The sequence below is a fragment of the Staurois parvus genome, unplaced genomic scaffold, assembly GCF_062004578.1.
Source record: "Staurois parvus isolate SC_StPar_1 unplaced genomic scaffold, SC_StPar_1.0 ptg002661l, whole genome shotgun sequence".
NCBI classification, from domain to species: domain Eukaryota; kingdom Metazoa; phylum Chordata; class Amphibia; order Anura; family Ranidae; genus Staurois; species Staurois parvus.
In genome coordinates this window covers 97,012-117,490 of record NW_028320457.1, presented here as the reverse complement: position 1 = coordinate 117,490, position 20,479 = coordinate 97,012, and the positions used below count along the sequence as shown (strand labels likewise).

At 40.2% G+C, this 20,479-nt stretch overlaps 1 protein-coding gene across 1 annotated transcript in view; it reads right to left on the bottom strand.

Annotated features, from left to right (window-relative positions):
• LOC149429998 (RNA-binding protein Nova-2-like) overlaps nt 1–11,149 on the bottom strand; it is a 60,658-nt gene extending 49,509 nt beyond the window's left edge. The window contains exon 1 of the mRNA XM_089666269.1: nt 10,618–11,149. Coding sequence (XP_089522395.1) covers nt 10,618–10,771 — 154 coding nt within the window. The 5' untranslated portion in view covers nt 10,772–11,149. The remainder of the gene's footprint in view (nt 1–10,617) is intronic.
• Nucleotides 11,150–20,479: the final 9,330 nt, after the last annotated feature.

The following is a 20,479-nucleotide window of genomic DNA, read 5'->3' as shown; positions in this document are numbered from 1 at the left end:
GGAAAGAGGGACCCCAATGGGACATGCTGGGACTTGTAGTGGTAGAGAGGTGGGAGAGACCCCAATTGGACATGCTGGGACTTGTAGTAGTATAGAGGCAGGAGGGACCCCAATGGGACATGCTGGGACTTGTAGTTGTATAGAGGCAGGAGAGACCCCAATGGGGCATGCTGGGACTTGTAGTAGTATAGAGGCGGGAGAGACCCCAATGGGACATGCTGGGACTTGTAGTGGTATAGAGGCGGGAGGGACCCCAATGGGACATGCTGGGACTTGTAGTAGTATAGAGGCGGGAGGGACCCCAATGGGACATGCTGGGACTTGTAGTAGTATAGAGGCGGGAGAGACCCCAATGGGACATGCTGGGACTTGTAGTAGTATAGAGGCGGGAGGGACCCCAATGGGACATGCTGGGACTTGTAGTAGTATAGAGGTGGGAGGGACCCCAATGGGACATGCTGGGACTTGTAGTAGTATAGAGGTGGGAGGGACTTATCCGGAGCTACCAGGTATGTTTAAGTCAGCTGAATAGATTGAAGAAGCATAAAACAAACATTTGCAAAGTCTTATAGTTAATTTTATATACAAAGCAGCCACTGCCTGAGTAGAGAAGTCTGTCCTTTGCCAGCATTTTGCAGAATTGGGCCCTTGTTTCCTGTGTGAAAGCAGTGGTCTCTCTGCAGAGGTCTGACATGCCCAATTCTTAGTCGAAGTTTTAGCTCTGTAATTAGCAAACCTTCTACTCCCTACTGATTAAAGTTCTGGACCTCTGCAGAGAGACCGCTGCTTCCACGCAGAGAGCACGGATGGGTCCTCTGCAGCCTGCTAGTAGGTACAGGCTTTTCTACTCAGGCTGTGGCTGCTGTCTAAAGAAAACAGAAATATAGAAAGGAGAACTGGATCAAAACTGGATAAACGAGTCCAATTTCATTTTATTTGTTGGGAAAAAGTCATTTTAAAAGACCCAAGAAATCCCCCCCTCAGGACCAAGAAATCCCCCCCTCAGGACCAAGAAATCCCCCCCTCAGGATCAAGAAATCCCCCCTCAGGACCAAGAAATCCCCTCCTCAGGACCAAGAAATCCCCCCTTCAGGACCAAGAAATCCCCTCCTCAGGACCAAGAAATCCCCCCTCAGGATCAACCATGAATGGACTGGAGAAGTCAGCTCTCTATTAGAAGCCACATTGAACTCTGTGTATGGAGAGCAGCTTCTGACCAGCAGTGGCGGTAGATCGGGATTTTATCACTGAGCCGCTGAGATTTTATTCTTCAGATTTTGTTCAGCAGGTGATGGGAATTGGTTAAGTTCCACCCATCACTTCCACAGCCCACTGTCCCTCCATGGACCCCGGGCTCCACTGTCCCACCTGCAGACCTGGAATGGTAGGTGGAATGGAAGGAGATCACTGAACAATTGGTCGCTGATTTGTGGTGAATGAACACGGAATCAACATGCATTGCAGCACGTCTGGGTTCGGCTGTCATCTCTGGACTCTATGGGACGAAGCTATTGGAAAGCAATCTGCACAGGACAGGGGACCCTGATGTCTCAGTAAAGAGAACCTGTCTTTACAGTATGCTATTGTTCTCCCACAGGAGAGATATAACACTACATTTAAAAAAGTTAAAGAAATAAAACTAAAACAACATATAAAAAACGTCTCCATCACACGTACATATACATGGAGACATCAGCACATGCGGCGGGGCAGTCCGGGGACAACCTCACCTTATATATGTTACCATAACGTGGGTAATAGATTGTGTTGTCTGCCATGAAATGACCTTGAGTGTATTTTGTACTGAAAATTGACATTTGATCAACTTGTCCTCTAATACCGTGTGACAGGAAATTACAACTTCTACAATTTTATTCTCCAGGGTCTCGGCTTTCAGAAAATACTTCCAGTTTGGGGGTTTAACTAGTCTTCAGGCCTAAGATGTGCATTTAAATTGTGGGCAGAAATGGAAAGAATGGCTGGCTGGTAAAGTGGTCTCTAAAATGCTTTGTCACTTGACTGACATTTGCACAAGTCTGATTCCACACAAATCACGAGATCTAATCAATCTAGAGGTCTGTAGATCCAATCAATCTAGAGGTGTGTAGATCTAATCAATCTAGAAGTCTGTAGATCCAATCAATCTAGAGGTCTGAAGATCTAATCAATCTAGAGGTCTGAAGATCTAATCAATCTAGAAGTCTGTAGATCCAATCAATCTAGAGGTCTGAAGATCTAATCAATCTAGAGGTCTGTAGATCCAATCAATCTAGAGGTCTGAAGAGCTAACCAATCTAGAGGTCTGAAGAGCTAACCAATCTAGAGGTCTGTAGATTTAATCAATCTAGAGGTGTGCAGATCCAATCAATCTAGAGGTGTGTAGAGCTAACCAATCTAGAGGTCTGAAGATCTAACCAATCTAGAGGTCTGTAGATCTAATCAATCTAGAGGTGTGTAGATCTAACCAATCTAGAGGTCTGTAGATCTAACCAATCTAGAGGTCTGAAGATCTAACCAATCTAGAGGTCTGTAGATCTAATCAATCTAGAGGTGTGTAGATCTAACCAATCTATAGGTCTGTAGATCCAATCAATCTAGAGGTGTGTAGATCTAATCAATCTAGAGGTCTGTAGATCTAACCAATCTAGAGGTCTGTAGATCTAACCAATCTAGAGGTCTGAAGAGCTAACCAATCTAGAGGTCTGAAGAGCTAACCAATCTATAGGTCTGTAGATCTAATCAATCTATAGGTATGTAGATCCAATCAATCTAGAGGTGTGTAGATCTAACCAATCTAGAGGTCTGAAGATCTAACCAATCTAGAGGTCTGTAAATCTAATCAAGTTAGAGGTGTGTAAATCTAACCAATCTAGAGGTCTGTAGATCTAACCAATCTAGAGGTCTGAAGAGCTAACCAATCTAGAGGTCTGTAGATCTAACCAATCTAGAGGTCTGTAGATCTAACCAATCTAGAGGTCTGAAGAGCTAACCAATCTAGAGGTCTGAAGAGCTAACCAATCTAGAGGTCTGTAGATCTAACCAATCTAGAGGTCTGAAGAGCTAACCAATCTAGAGGTCTGTAGATCTAACCAATCTAGAGGTCTGTAGATCTAACCAATCTAGAGGTCTGTAGATCTAATCAATCTGCAAGTCTACAGATCTAACCAATCTGGAGGTCTGAAGAGCTAACCAATCTAGAGGTCTGTAGATCTAACCAATCTAGAGGTCTGTAGATCTAATCAATCTAGAGGTCTGTAGATCTAACCAATCTAAAGATCTGTGGATCTAATCAATCTAGAGGTCTGTAGATCTAACCAATCTAGAGGTCTGTAGATCTAACCAATCTAGAGGTCTGAAGAGCTAACCAATCTAGAGGTCTGAAGAGCTAATCAATCTATAGGTCTGTAGATCTAATCAATCTATAGGTATGTAGATCCAATCAATCTAGAGTTGTGTAGATCTAACCAATCTAGAGGTCTGAAGATCTAACCAATCTAGAGGTGTGTAAATCTAATCAAGTTAGAGGTGTGTAAATCTAACCAATCTAGAGGTCTGTAGATCTAACCAATCTAGAGGTCTGTAGATCTAACCAATCTAGAGGTCTGAAGAGCTAACCAATCTAGAGGTCTGAAGAGCTAACCAATCTAGAGGTCTGTAGATCTAACCAATCTAGAGGTCTGAAGAGCTAACCAATCTAGAGGTCTGTAGATCTAACCAATCTAGAGGTCTGTAGATCTAACCAATCTAGAGGTCTGTAGATCTAATCAATCTGCAAGTCTACAGATCTAACCAATCTGGAGGTCTGAAGAGCTAACCAATCTAGAGGTCTGTAGATCTAATCAATCTAGAGGTGTGTAGATCTAACCAATCTAGAGGTCTGTAGATCTAACCAATCTAGAGGTCTGTAGATCTAATCAATCTAGAGGTCTGTAGATCTAACCAATCTAAAGGTCTGAAGATCTAACCAATCTAGAGGTCGGAAGAGCTAACCAATCTAGAGGTCTGTAGATCTAATCAATCTAGAGGTCTGAAGAGCTATCCAATCTAGAGGTCTGAAGATCTAATCAATCTAGAAGTCTGAAGATCTAATCAATCTAGAGGTCTGAAGATCTAATCAATCTAGTGGTCTGAAGATCTAATCAATCTAGAGGTCTGAAGATCTAATCAATCTAGTGGTCTGAAGATCTAATCAATCTAGAGGTCTGAAGATCTAATCAATATAGAGGTCTGAAGATCTAATCAATCTAGAGGTCTGAAGATCTAATCAATCTAGTGGTCTGAAGAGCTATCCAATCTAGAGGTCTGAAGATCTAATCAATCTAGAAGTCTGAAGATCTAATCAATCTAGAGGTCTGAAGATCTAATCAATCTAGAGGTCTGAAGATCTAATCAATCTAGAAGTCTGAAGATCTAATCAATCTAGAGGTTTGAAGATCTAATCAATCTAGAGGTCTGAAGATCTAATCAATCTAGAAGTCTGAAGATCTAATCAATCTAGAGGTCTGAAGATCTAATCAATCTAGAGGTCTGAAGATCTAATCAATCTAGAGGTCTGAAGATCTAATCAATCTAGAGGTCTGAAGATCTAATCAATCTAGAGGTCTGAAGATCTAATCAATCTAGAGGTCTGAAGAGCTAACCAATCTAGAGGTCTGAAGAGCTAACCAATCTAGAGGTTTGAAGATCTAATCAATCTAGAGGTCTGAAGAGCTAACCAATCTAGAAGTCTGAAGATCTAATCAATCTAGAGGTTTGAAGATCTAATCCATCTAGAAGTCTGAAGATCTAATCAATCTAGAGGTTTGAAGATCTAATCAATCTAGAGGTCTGAAAAGCTAACCAATCTAGAGGTCTGAAGAGCTAACCAATCTAGAGATCTGTGGATCTAATCAATCTAGAGGTCTGAAGAGCTAACCAATCTAGAGATCTGTGGATCTAATCAATCTGGAGCTTTGTAAATCTAACCAATCCAGATCTATACAATTAGAGATCCCTAGCTCTAATCAACATAGATGTCTATGGATCTGATCAATCTAGAGATCTGTAGATCTAACCAATCTTCAGCTTTGCACAGCTAATCAATGAAGACACGTTTAGATCAATGCAAACAAGAGATCCCCAGATCTTATCAATCTAGAGATCTATTTGTTTACAGAAATTCTAAAGGTTCATTTTTTAGGGGGGGGGGGGGATAACAAACATGTCTATACTTACCTGCTGTGTGTAATGGTTTTGAAAAGAGCAGCCGGATCCTCCTCTTCTCGGGTCCCCCGCAGGCTCTCCTGGCCCCTCCCTCTTGTTGGTGCCCTCACAGGAAGCAGCTTGCTATGGGGGCACCCATTGCTCCATGTGTCCATTCATACAAGGAGCCGTGGCTTGGCCCTGCCCCCTCTCTCTCCTCATTGGCTGACTGGCTGTGATTGACAGTAGTGGGAGCCAATGGCTCATGCTTGCTGTCTCAGCCAATGAGGCAGAGACCCGGGATGGCCGAGGCTGTCAATCACATCGCTGGAAACGTGATGAGGTTCAGGAAAGTATTGGGGGGGGGGGCTCGGGGAGCTGCTGCACATAGAAGGTTTTTGACCTTCATGCATAGAATGCACATTCAGCCTATACAAGCAATCTAGAGGTAGGTAGATCTAACCAATCTAGAGGGTATATAGACCCAATAGATCTAGAGGTCTGTAGAAGTAATAAATCTAGAGGTCCAAATACCCAATCAATCTAGAGGTCTTTGGATCTAATTAATCTAGAGATATGTACAGTTGTGTTGAAAATAATAGCAGTGTGGAGTTCTATTAGTGAGGTCATTCATTCTTTGGTGGCAATGATTGCCCTTATTTAAGGAAGGAAGGCAGCAAATGTTGGACATGCTGGTTACAGTGCATTTCTCTCTGAAATTCTGAGGAAAATGGGTCGTTCCAGACATTGTTCAGAAGAACAGCGTACCTTGATTAAAAAGTTGATTGGAGGGGAAAACATATAAAGAAGTGCAGAAAATGATCGGCTGCTCAGCTAAAATGATGGCAAATGCTTTAAAATGGCCACCAAAACCTGAAAGACGTGGAAGAAAGTGAAAAACTACCACTGGAATGGATAGAAGAATAGCCAAAATGGCGCGGACTCAGCCAACAATCAGCTCCAGGAAGATGAAAGAAGGTGTGACGTTCCCTGTGAGGACTCAGCCAACAATCAGCTCCAGGAAGATGAAAGAAGGTGTGACGTTCCCTGTGAGGACTGTTACAATTAGAAGACGCCTATGTGAAGCCAAGCTATCTGCAAGAAGTCCCCGCAAAGTCCCACTGTTGGGAAAAAGACGTGTGCTGAAGAGGTTACAATCTGCCAAAGAGCACATTGACCGGCCTAAAGAGAAATGGCGCAACATTTTGTGGACTGATGGAAGTAAGATTGTTCTTTTTGGGTCTAGTGGGCGGAGACAGTTTGTCAGACGACCCCCAAACACTGAATTCAAGCCACAGTACACTGTGAAGACCGTGAAGCATGGTGGTGCAAGCATCATGATATGGGGATGTTTCTCATACTACGGTGTTGGGCCTATTTATCGCATACCAGGGATCATGGATCAGTTTGAATCCATCAGAATACTTGAAGAGGTCATGCTGCCTTATGCTGAAGAGGAAATGCCCTTGAAATGGGGGTTCCAACAAGACAACGACCCCAAACACACCAGTAAACGGGCAACATCTTGGTTCCAGACCAACAAGATGGACGTTATGGAGTGGCCAGCCCAATCCCCGGATCTTCATCCAATAGAAAACTTGTGGGGTGACATCAAAAATGCCGTTTCTGAGGCAAAACCAAGAAATCGAGAAGAACTGTGGAATGTGGTCCAATCATCCTGGGCTGGAATACCTGATCACAGGGGCCAGAAGTTGGGGGACTCCATGCAACACAGATGTACAGCAGTTCTCAGAAACAGTGCGACTACAACCAAATATTCATGAAGTCATTCAAAGGAAAGCAAAATCTTCAAACATTTCTCAGTTTATATAGTGAATGTTGGAGTTTGGAAAGAAGAATACAAACACGGAGATTTTTTTGAACCGTCTAATATTCACTTTTCTTCCATTTTTTTAGAGGAACAACACAAATTTGATGTATTTTTCTTCATGTTGTGATTTGGAATAGAATGTGTCGTGCTCCCAGTGCATTTGTATGGATGGAAATAAAAGCTATTAGAAGGATTTGCAGCTTTAGTCACTTTTTTCATCACACGGATATTATTGAACACAACTGTAGATCCAATCAGTCTAGAGCTTTGTCCATCTACTCAATCTAGATTGATTTTCACAAAGGAAAGGGAGGGGTACAGTAATCACGAATGTATCGTTAGTTACAGAGCACAGAATGTTCCCTTGTGACTAACAGAAAACAGTCTCCAAAAAGGACTGAAGCGTTTGAATGTAAATCAATCTGAAGGACCGGGATGACTTACACCTGAGAGTCCTTAAAGAACTCGGTCAGGTTATGGCCAGCATACTGACAGGAGCTGTACCAGCAGATTGGTGAAGGGCCAACATGGCAACAATATTTAAAAAAGGGCCGAGATATATATCTGGAAATAACAGGCCAGTCAGTCTAACATCAATAGTATGTAAACTATTGGAGGGGATGATAAGGGACTATACGCCAGACATTGCTGACAAGAACAGTATCATTAGTGGTAATCAGCACAGATTTATGAAACATCGATCTTGCCAGACGAATCTGCTAACATTCTACAAGGAAGGGAGCTGCCCTCCAGATAAAGGGAGGCCGGTGGATTTGGTATATCTGGATTTCGTCAAAACATTCTATACAGTCCCCGATAAACGCTTCATTGACAAATTGAGGTCTGTAGGCAAGGACCATGGTGTATGTACCTGGATAGAAGAGTAGTGATATATAGCGTATACTCAGCCTGGGCTGGAGGGGTAAGTTGGGTCCCCCAGGGCTCCCTCCTGGGACCAGTTCTGTTGAATTCATTCATAAATGATATAAAGGTCGGTAGAAATCGCTCATCTCAGTGTTTGCTGACCATACAAAGCTAAGCAGGACAATAACTTCACAGCAGGATATAGAAACCTTTCAGGAAGACCTCCATAAAATAAGGGGGGGGGGATACATGAAAATGGGGATCAATGTTGAAAATATAAACTAATGCACTCGGGGGCTACAAATATGGATGCGAGTCACATGCTAGGGGGAGAACCAATGGGGGAATCCAGGATGGAGAAGGATCTGGGGGTCCTAGTAGATGACAGACTCAGCAGACTCCAAATTCTCCAGAGAGAAATCTATAAATCCACCACTTTCCAGAACTCTGGTCCGGCCACATCTGGAGTATTCCATCCAGTTCTGGTCACCAGTCCTCAGGAAGGATGTGCTGGAACTGGAGTCCTGAGCAGGGCTACAAAGCTGATAAGGAGGAGCTCAGTGATGGGGGATGAAGGAGCTCAGTGATGGGGGACGGAGGAGCTCAGTGACAGGGGATGGAGGAGCTCAGTGATGGGGGATGGAGGAGCTCAGTGATGGAGGGGCTCAGTTATGGGGGAGGGAGGAGCTCAGTGATGGGGGATGGAGGAGCTCAGTGATGGAGCAGCTCATTTATGGGAGATGGAGGAGCTCAGTGATGGGGGATGAAGGAGCTCAGTGATGGGGGACGGAGGAGCTCAGTGACGGGATGGAGGAGCTCAGTGATGGGGGATGGAGGAGCTCAGTGATGGAGCAGCTCATTTATGGGGGATGGAGGAGCTCAGTGATGGGGGATGGAGGAGCTCAGTTATGGAGGATGGAGTGGCTCAGTTATGGGGGAAGGAGGAGCTCAGTGATGGGGGAAGGAGGAGCTCAGTGATGGGGGATGGAGGAGCTCAGTTCTGGGGAATGACTACAAGCATTAATCTCCCTGGAAAAGAGACACTTATGAGGGACAGATATGACAGCGATATACACGTCTCCTCGGTGAAGCGGAGGCAGGCAGCGGGTTCTTTGCTGTCAGAGCGGTGAGGATGTGGATCTCCAGGACACACAATGTAACAATCTCTTAGCTGAGCATGTTAGTGGTGACGGTATACAGGGATATGGGATACAATAGTGACGCACAAGGTGGGGTGTTCATTCAATGTAGAGTCCTGCAGATCGAATCATTCCAGAGGTCTGTGTCAGTAGCAGGACTCAGCTGTCTCACTTCTGGAATTTTGGGATCTCAGGCAGAACACACCATGCGTATTCAGGCGCCATTCATTTTCAATGGCCCCCTACACACAGCTCTGTTCTGCCGTGAGATAAATGGCTCTGAAGTCACACTCAGATTATCGCACTAATTGGGGGTCAGATATCCAAGTGGTTTGTTTATGTGATGAGATAATGCGTTCAGCGGATGAAGTGAGACTGCTTTGAAATGGCTCCACTATGTGATTGTAAGGGCAAAATTCTTCAAAGAACATTTATAGGACTGTGGGAAATTGTAAGGCCTTGGGTCCCTCCGGTACTATATTGTATTTGGACCACATCTAGAATAGACATTTCCATCTGTCACATCTAGAACAGACCTCTCCATTCATCTCATCTAGAACAGACCTCTCCATTTGTCTCACCTAGAACAGACCTCTCCATCCACCTCATCTAGAACAGACTTCTCTGTTCACCTCATCTAGAACAGACTTCTCTGTTCACCTCATCTCGAAAAGACCTCTCCGTTCACCTCATCTAGAACAGACCTCTCCGTTCACTTAATCTAGAAAAGACCTCTCTGTCCACCTCATCTAGACTAGACCTCTCCATTCACCTCATCTAGAACAGACCTCTCCAACCACCTCATCTAGAACAGACCTCTCCATCCACCTCATCTAGAACAGACCTCTCCGTCCACTTCATCTAGAACAGACCTCTCCGTCCACCTCATCTAGAACAGAGCTCTCTGTCCTGCACATCTAGAATAGACCTCTCCAACCACCTCATCCAGAACAGACCTCTTCGTCCACCACATCTAGAACAGACCTCTCTATCTACCTCATCTAGATCAGACCTCTCCGTCCGCCACATCTATAATAGACCTCTCCGTCCACCTTATCTAGAACAGACCTCTCCGTCCTCCATGTTTAGAATAGACAACTCCATCCATCTCATCTCTGTCTTCTTATGGCCTTGTATGGGCTCCATAATCCTCACCACTCCTGATTTATGAATATGGGAGATATTCTCCAACTGCTGTATTCTGATGGATCTGCAGGCCGTGAGGGGCATTGGAAGCTATTGTTATGGTGAGGGCCACTTTCTCTAAAAGCCAGGCATGGGATTATCAGGACAGCCAGGGCCCTCTTAGGTTCTATCCAGACAATGGAAATCTATGGGGGGTATTCATCTGCATTGTTCTCTCCAGTAGAGATGATTGTGTCTCATCCATCCCAGGTCTACAGCCCTCCATGTCACCTCTCTCACCTTCTCACCGCACCATCAATGACCTTTTCCTAAACCCAACCACCAAATGACCAGAGAAATCCTCTGCGGGAATGAGAGCTCCTCAAATATTTCCCGACAAGCCATCATGTCCAGGACCATCTCCTTCTTCCACCCAAGGCTCCTCCATCCTACGCCCCAGGCACATCAAACACTCACCGGCTGTGTTGGACCTCTTTGTACTGGAAGCTTCCGTGGGGGTCTCCAGGGGTCTCTTGCGAGAGTCGGATCCCTCGGTCTCCATCTGTGGTGGCAGCTGCTGATGCTGGGAAGGTGGATAGGAGGCATTTTGCTGGACAGAGCCTCCAGCCATGATGTCCCTCAATGCAATGACTGTCAGAATGAGAGAAAGCAGAGAGGAGAAGACGGAGGAGGTGGGGGTGGGGGGCTCACAATCCCATTAATACCACATAGACTGGCTGTCCTCACAGATCTCCTTATTGCTGCCTTCTCATCAATATCGCCCTCCCCCAACGCTCAGAACAAAAAGTCAGGAATGGTGAAATACAAAAGGAGGAAGGAAATGGGATATGAGGGGAGAGGAGAGAGGATGAGGCGGGGGTGGGGAGAGGCTGGATGTGGAGATTATTGGGGAAGGGATTTGGGGGCTCTCACTGATCCCCCTTAGAATAAAACTAAGGAGATGAAATCTCTGAGGATTGGATGAAGCCAGATGATGATTAGCATCTCTGTACAAAGGAGATGAAGGGTGACGTCAGATTGTGCGGAGCACCGAATCCCCGGCCGCCCCTCTATACACACCCCTCCAATGTGATAGGAGCAAGGAGCAAGTGCACCTGTCACCCCGGAGGGGCCAGGACAAGGGGGAGGGCTGGGGGCCACCTCCACTCCGCATGGCTGTGTATTGTGTATATATACGGTCTGTGCGCATCACATCAACATAAATATATATATATACAGTCTGTGCGCATCACATCAACATAGATATATATATATATACAGTCTGTGCGCATCATATCATCATAGATATATATATATATACAGTCTGTGCGCATCATATCAACATAGATATATATATATACAGTCTGTGCGCATCATATCAACATAGATATATATATATACAGTCTGTGCGCATCACATCAACATAGATATATATATATATACAGTCTGTGCGCATCACATCAACATAAATATATATATATACAGTCTGTGCGCATCATATCAACATAGATATATATATATACAGTCTGTGCGCATCATATCATCATAGATATATATATATACAGTCTGTGCGCATCACATCAACATAGATATATATATATATATACAGTCTGTGCGCATCACATCAACATAGATATATATATATATATACAGTCTGTGCGCATCACATCAACATAAATATATATATATACAGTCTGTGCGCATCATATCATCATAGATATATATATATATACAGTCTGTGCGCATCACATCAACATAGATATATATATATATATACAGTCTGTGCGCATCATATCAACATAGATATATATATATATACAGTCTGTGCGCATCACATCAACATAGATATATATATATATATACAGTCTGTGCGCATCATATCAACATAGATATATATATATATACAGTCTGTGCGCATCATATCAACATAGATATATATATATACAGTCTGTGCGCATCATATCAACATAGATATATATATATATATACAGTCTGTGCGCATCATATCAACATAGATATATATATATATATACAGTCTGTGCGCATCATATCAACATAGATATATATATATATACAGTCTGTGCGCATCATATCAACATAGATATATATATATATACAGTCTGTGCGCATCATATCAACATAGATATATATATATATACAGTCTGTGCGCATCATATCAACATAGATATATATATATACAGTCTGTGCGCATCATATCAACATAGATATATATATATATATATACAGTCTGTGCGCATCACATCAACATAGATATATATATATATACAGTCTGTGCGCATCATATCAACATAGATATATATATATACAGTCTGTGCGCATCATATCAACATAGATATATATATATATATACAGTCTGTGCGCATCATATCAACATAGATATATATATATATACACAGTCTGTGCGCATCACATCAACATAGATATATATATATACAGTCTGTGCGCATCATATCAACATAGATATATATATATACAGTCTGTGCGCATCACATCAACATAGATATATATATATACAGTCTGTGCGCATCATATCAACATAGATATATATATATATACAGTCTGTGCGCATCATATCAACATAGATATATATATATATATATACAGTCTGTGCGCATCACATCAACATAGATATATATATATACAGTCTGTGCGCATCACATCAACATAGATATATATATATACAGTCTGTGCGCATCACATCAACATAGATATATATATATACAGTCTGTGCGCATCACATCAACATAGATATATATATATACAGTCTGTGCGCATCACATCAACATAGATATATATATATATACAGTCTGTGCGCATCACATCAACATAGATATATATATATACAGTCTGTGCGCATCATATCAACATAGATATATATATATATATACAGTCTGTGCGCATCACATCAACATAGATATATATATATATACAGTCTGTGCGCATCATATCAACATAGATATATATATATATACAGTCTGTGCGCATCATATCAACATAGATATATATATATACAGTCTGTGCGCATCATATCAACATAGATATATATATATACAGTCTGTGCGCATCATATCAACATAGATATATATATATATATACAGTCTGTGCGCATCACATCAACATAAATATATATATATACAGTCTGTGCGCATCATATCATCATAGATATATATATATATGCAGTCTGTGCGCATCACATCATCATAGATATATATATATATATACAGTCTGTGCGCATCACATCAACATAGATATAGATATATATACAGTCTGTGCGCATCATATCAACATAAATATATATATATATACAGTCTGTGCGCATCATATCAACATAGATATATATATATACAGTCTGTGCGCATCATATCAACATAGATATATATATATATACAGCCTGTGCGCATCACATCAACATAAATATATATATATACAGTCTGTGCGCATCACATCAACATAGATATATATATATACAGTCTGTGCGCATCACATCAACATAGATATATATATATACAGTCTGTGCGCATCATATCAACATAGATATATATATATGCAGTCTGTGCGCATCATATCAACATAGATATATATATATATGCAGTCTGTGCGCATCACATCATCATAGATATATATATATATACAGTCTGTGCGCATCATATCAACATAGATATATATATATATGCAGTCTGTGCGCATCACATCATCATAGATATATATATATATACAGTCTGTGCGCATCATATCAACATAAATATATATATATATACAGTCTGTGCGCATCATATCAACATAGATATATATATATACAGTCTGTGCGCATCACATCAACATAGATATATATATATATATACAGCCTGTGCGCATCACATCAACATAAATATATATATATACAGTCTGTGCGCATCACATCAACATAGATATATATATATACAGTCTGTGCGCATCACATCAACATAGATATATATATATACAGTCTGTGCGCATCATATCAACATAGATATATATATATGCAGTCTGTGCGCATCATATCAACATAGATATATATATATATGCAGTCTGTGCGCATCACATCATCATAGATATATATATATATACAGTCTGTGCGCATCATATCAACATAGATATATATATATATGCAGTCTGTGCGCATCACATCATCATAGATATATATATATATACAGTCTGTGCGCATCATATCAACATAAATATATATATATATACAGTCTGTGCGCATCATATCAACATAGATATATATATATATATACAGTCTGTGCGCATCACATCAACATAAATATATATATATACAGTCTGTGCGCATCATATCATCATAGATATATATATATATGCAGTCTGTGCGCATCACATCATCATAGATATATATATATATATACAGTCTGTGCGCATCACATCAACATAGATATAGATATATATACAGTCTGTGCGCATCATATCAACATAAATATATATATATATACAGTCTGTGCGCATCATATCAACATAGATATATATATATACAGTCTGTGCGCATCACATCAACATAGATATATATATATATATACAGCCTGTGCGCATCACATCAACATAAATATATATATATACAGTCTGTGCGCATCACATCAACATAGATATATATATATACAGTCTGTGCGCATCATATCAACATAGATATATATATATATATACAGTCTGTGCGCATCACATCAACATAGATATATATATATATATACAGTCTGTGCGCATCACAACAACATAGATATATATATATACAGTCTGTGCGCATCATATCAACATAGATATATATATATATATACAGTCTGTGCGCATCATATCAACATAGATATATATATATATACAGTCTGTGCGCATCACATCAACATAGATATATATATATACAGTCTGTGCGCATCACATCAACATAGATATATATATATATACAGTCTGTGCGCATCATATCAACATAGATATATATATATATACAGTCTGTGCGCATCACATCAACATAGATATATATATATATACAGTCTGTGCGCATCACATCAACATAGATATATATATATACAGTCTGTGCGCATCACATCAACATAGATATATATATATATATACAGTCTGTGCGCATCATATCAACATAGATATATATATATATACAGTCTGTGCGCATCACATCAACATAGATATATATATATATATATACAGTCTGTGCGCATCACATCAACATAGATATATATATATACAGTCTGTGCGCATCACATCAACATAGATATATATATATATACAGTCTGTGCGCATCACATCAACATAGATATATATATATATATACAGTCTGTGCGCATCATATCAACATAAATATATATATATACAGTCTGTGCGCATCATATCAACATAGATATATATATATATATACAGTCTGTGCGCATCATATCAATATATATATATATATACAGTCTGTGCGCATCACATCAACATAGATATATATATATATACAGTCTGTGCGCATCATATCAACATAGATATATATATATATACAGTCTGTGCGCATCATATCAACATAGATATATATATATACAGTCTGTGCGCATCATATCAACATAGATATATATATATATACAGTCTGTGCGCATCATATCAACATAGATATATATATATACAGTCTGTGCGCATCATATCAACATAGATATATATATATACAGTCTGTGCGCATCATATCAACATAGATATATATATATACAGTCTGTGCGCATCATATCAACATAGATATATATATATACAGTCTGTGCGCATCACATCAACATAGATATATATATATATGCAGTCTGTGCGCATCACATCAACATAGATATATATATATATATACAGTCTGTGCGCATCATATCAACATAGATATATATATATACAGTCTGTGCGCATCATATCAACATAGATATATATATATATGCAGTCTGTGCGCATCACATCAACATAGATATATATATATATACAGTCTGTGCGCATCATATCAACATAGATATATATATATACAATCTGTGCGCATCATATCAACATAGATATATATATATACAGTCTGTGCGCATCACATCAACATAGATATATATATATACAGTCTGTGCGCATCACATCAACATAGATATATATATATATATACAGTCTGTGCGCATCATATCAACATAGATATATATATATATATACAGTCTGTGCGCATCATATCAACATAGATATATATATATACAGTCTGTGCGCATCACATCAACATAGATATATATATATACAGTCTGTGCGCATCACATCAACATAGATATATATATATATACAGTCTGTGCGCATCATATCAACATAGATATATATATATACAGCCTGTGCGCATCACATCAACATAGATATATATATATATACAGTCTGTGCGCATCATATCAACATAAATATATATATATATACAGTCTGTGCGCATCACATCAACATAGATATATATATATATACAGTCTGTGCGCATCACATCAACATAGATATATATATATACAGTCTGTGCGCATCACATCAACATAGATATATATATATACAGTCTGTGCGCATCACATCAACATAGATATATATATATATATATACAGTCTGTGCGCATCACATCAACATAGATATATATATATATACAGTCTGTGCGCATCACATCAACATAGATATATATATATACACAGTCTGTGCGCATCACATCAACATAGATATATATATATACAGTCTGTGCGCATCATATCAACATAGATATATATATATACACAGTCTGTGCGCATCACATCAACATAGATATATATATATATACAGTCTGTGCGCATCATATCAACATAGATATATATATATATATACAGTCTGTGCGCATCACATCAACATAGATATATATATATACAGTCTGTGCGCATCATATCAACATAGATATATATATATATATACAGTCTGTGCGCATCATATCAACATAGATATATATATATATACAGTCTGTGCGCATCACATCAACATAGATATATATATATACAGTCTGTGCGCATCATATCATCATAGATATATATATATACAGTCTGTGCGCATCACATCAACATAGATATATATATATACAGTCTGTGCGCATCACATCATCATAGATATATATATATATACAGTCTGTGCGCATCATATCAACATAGATATATATATATACAGTCTGTGCGCATCATATCAATATATATATATATATATACAGTCTGTGCGCATCACATCAACATAGATATATATATATATATGCAGTCTGTGCGCATCACATCAACATAGATATATATATATATACAGTCTGTGCGCATCATATCAACATAGATATATATATATATACAGTCTGTGCGCATCACATCATCATAGATATATATATATACAGTCTGTGCGCATCACATCAACATACAGTGGGGTATAAAAGTATGTAGTCACCACCAATGGTACAAGTTCCCCCACTTACAGAGATGAGAGAGGCCTGTAATTGGCATCATAGAGAGACCTCAACTATGAGAGACAAAATGAGGAAACAAATCCAGACAATCTCATTGGCTGATCTGGAAAGAATTTATTTGCAAATTATGGTGGAAAATAAGTATTTGGTGAATATGAAAAGTTCATGTCAATCCTTTGTTATATATCCTTTGTTGGCAATGACAGAGGTCAGACGTTTCCTGGAAGTCTTCACAAGGTTGGCACACACTGTTGCTGGTATGTTGGCCCATCCTCCATGCAGATCTCCTCCTCCATGCAGATCTCCTCTAGAGCAGTGATGTTTTGGGGCTGTCGCTGGGCAACACGGACTTTCCCTCCAAAGGTTTTCTATGGGGTTGAGATCTGGAGACTGGCTAGGCCACTCCAGGACCTTGAAATGCTTCTTACGAAGCCACTCCTTCGTTGCCCGGGCGGTATGTTTGGGATCATTGTCATGTTGTAGGACCCAGCCACGTTTCATCTTCAATGCCCTTGCTGATGGAAGGAGGTTTGCACCCAAAATCTCACGATACATGGCCCCATTCATTCTGTCCTGTACATGGATCAGTCATCCTGGTCCCTTTGTGGAGAAACAGCCCCAAAGCTTGATGTTGCCACCCCCATGCTTCACAGTAGGTATGGTGTTCTTTGGATGCAACTCAGCATTCTCTCTCCTCCAAACACGACGAGTTGTGTTTCTACCAAACAGTTCTATTTTGGTTTCATCTGACCATATGACATTCTCCCAATCCTCTTCTGGATCATCCAAATGCTCTCTAGAAAACTTCAGACGGGCCCCGGACATGTACTGGCTTAAGCAGGGGGCCACGTCTGGCACTGCAGGATCTGAGTCCCTGGCGGCGTAGTGTGTTACTGATGGTAGCCTTTGTTACGTTGGTCCCAGCTCTCTGCAGGTCATTCACTAGGTCCTCCCTTGTGGTCCTGGGATTTTTGCTCACCGTTCTTGTGATCATTTTGACCCCACGGGGTGAGATCTTGCGTGGAGCCCCAGATGGAGGGAGATTAGCAGTGGTCTTGTATGTCTTCCATTTTCTAATTATTGCTCCCACAGTTGATTTGTTCACACCAAGCTGCTTGCCTATTGCAGATTCAGTCTTCCCAGCCTGGTGCAGGTCTACAATTTTGTTTCTGGTGTCCTTCGACAGCTCTTTGGTCTTCACCATAGTGGAGTTTGGAGTGTGACTGTTTGAGGTTGTGGACAGGTATCTTTTATACTGATAAGAAGTTCAAACAGGTGCCATTGATACAGGTAATGAGTGCAGGACAGAGGAGCCTCTTATAGAAGAAGGTCCAGGTCTGTGAGAGCCAGAAATCTTGTTGTTTGTAGGTCACCAAATACTTATTTTCCACCATAATTTGCAAATAAATTCTTTCCAGATCAGCCAATGAGATTGTCTGGATTTGTTTCCTCATTTTGTCTCTCATAGTTGAGGTCTCCCTATGATGCCAATTACAGGCCTCTCTCATCTCTGTAAGTGGGAGAACTTGTACCATTGGTGGGGACTAAATACTTTTTTGCCCCCCTGTATATATATATAATCAGGATATAGAGGGGTCCTCCTGTATATGGGGATAGTAGTATTATTAGTGTATTCCTCTAGAGGGGTCCTCCTGTATATGGGGATAGTAGTATTATTAGTATATTCCTCTAGAGGGGTCCTCCTGTATATGAGGATAGTAGTATTATTAGTGTATTCCTCTAGAGGGGTCCTCCTGTATATGGGGATAGTAGTATTATTATCTGTATTCCTCTAGAGGGGTCCTCCTGTATATGGGGATAGTAGTATTATTAGTATATTCCTCTAGAGGGGTCCTCCTGTATATGGGGATAGTAGTATTATTAGTATATTCCTCTAGAGGGGTCCTCCTGTATATGAGGATAGTAGTATTATTAGTATATTCCTCTAGAGGGGTCCTCCTGTATATGGGGATAGTATTATTATTAGTGTATTCCTCTAGAGGGGTCCTCCTGTATATGGGGATAGTAGTATTATTAGTATATTCCTCTAGAGGGGTCCTCCTGTATATGGGGATAGTAGTATTATTAGTGTATTCCTCTAGAGGGGTCCTCCTGTATATGGGGATAGTAGTATTATTAGTATATTCCTCTAGAGGGGTCCTCCTGTATATGGGGATAGTATTATTATTAGTGTATTCCTCTAGAGGGGTCCTCCTGTATATGGGGATAGTAGTATTATTAGTGTATTCCTCTAGAGGGGTCCTCCTGTATATGGGGATAGTAGTATTATTAGTATATTCCTCTAGAGGGGTCCTCCTGTATATGGGGATAGTAGTATTATTAGTATATTCCTCTAGAGGGGTCCTCCTGTATATGGGGATAGTAGTATTATTAGTGTATTCCTCTAGAGGGGTCCCCCTGTATATGGGGATAGTAGTATTATTAGTGTATTCCTCTAGAGGGGTCCTCCTGTATATGGGGATAGTAGTATTATTAGTGTATTCCTCTAGAGGGGTCCTCCTGTATATGGGGATAGTAGTATTATTAGTGTATTCCTCTAGAGGGGTCCTCCTGTATATGGGGATAGTAGTATTATTAGTGTATTCCTCTAGAGGGGTCCTCCTGTATATGGGGATAGTAGTATTATTATCTGTATTCCTCTAGAGGGGTCCTCCTGTATATGGGGATAGTAGTATTATTAGTATATTCCTCTAGAGGGGTCCTCCTGTATATGGGGATAGTAGTATTATTAGTGTATTCCTCTAGAGGGGTCCTCCTGTATATGGGGATAGTAGTATTATTATCTGTATTCCTCTAGAGGGGTCCTCCTGTATATGGGGATAGTAGTATTATTATCTGTATTCCTCTAGA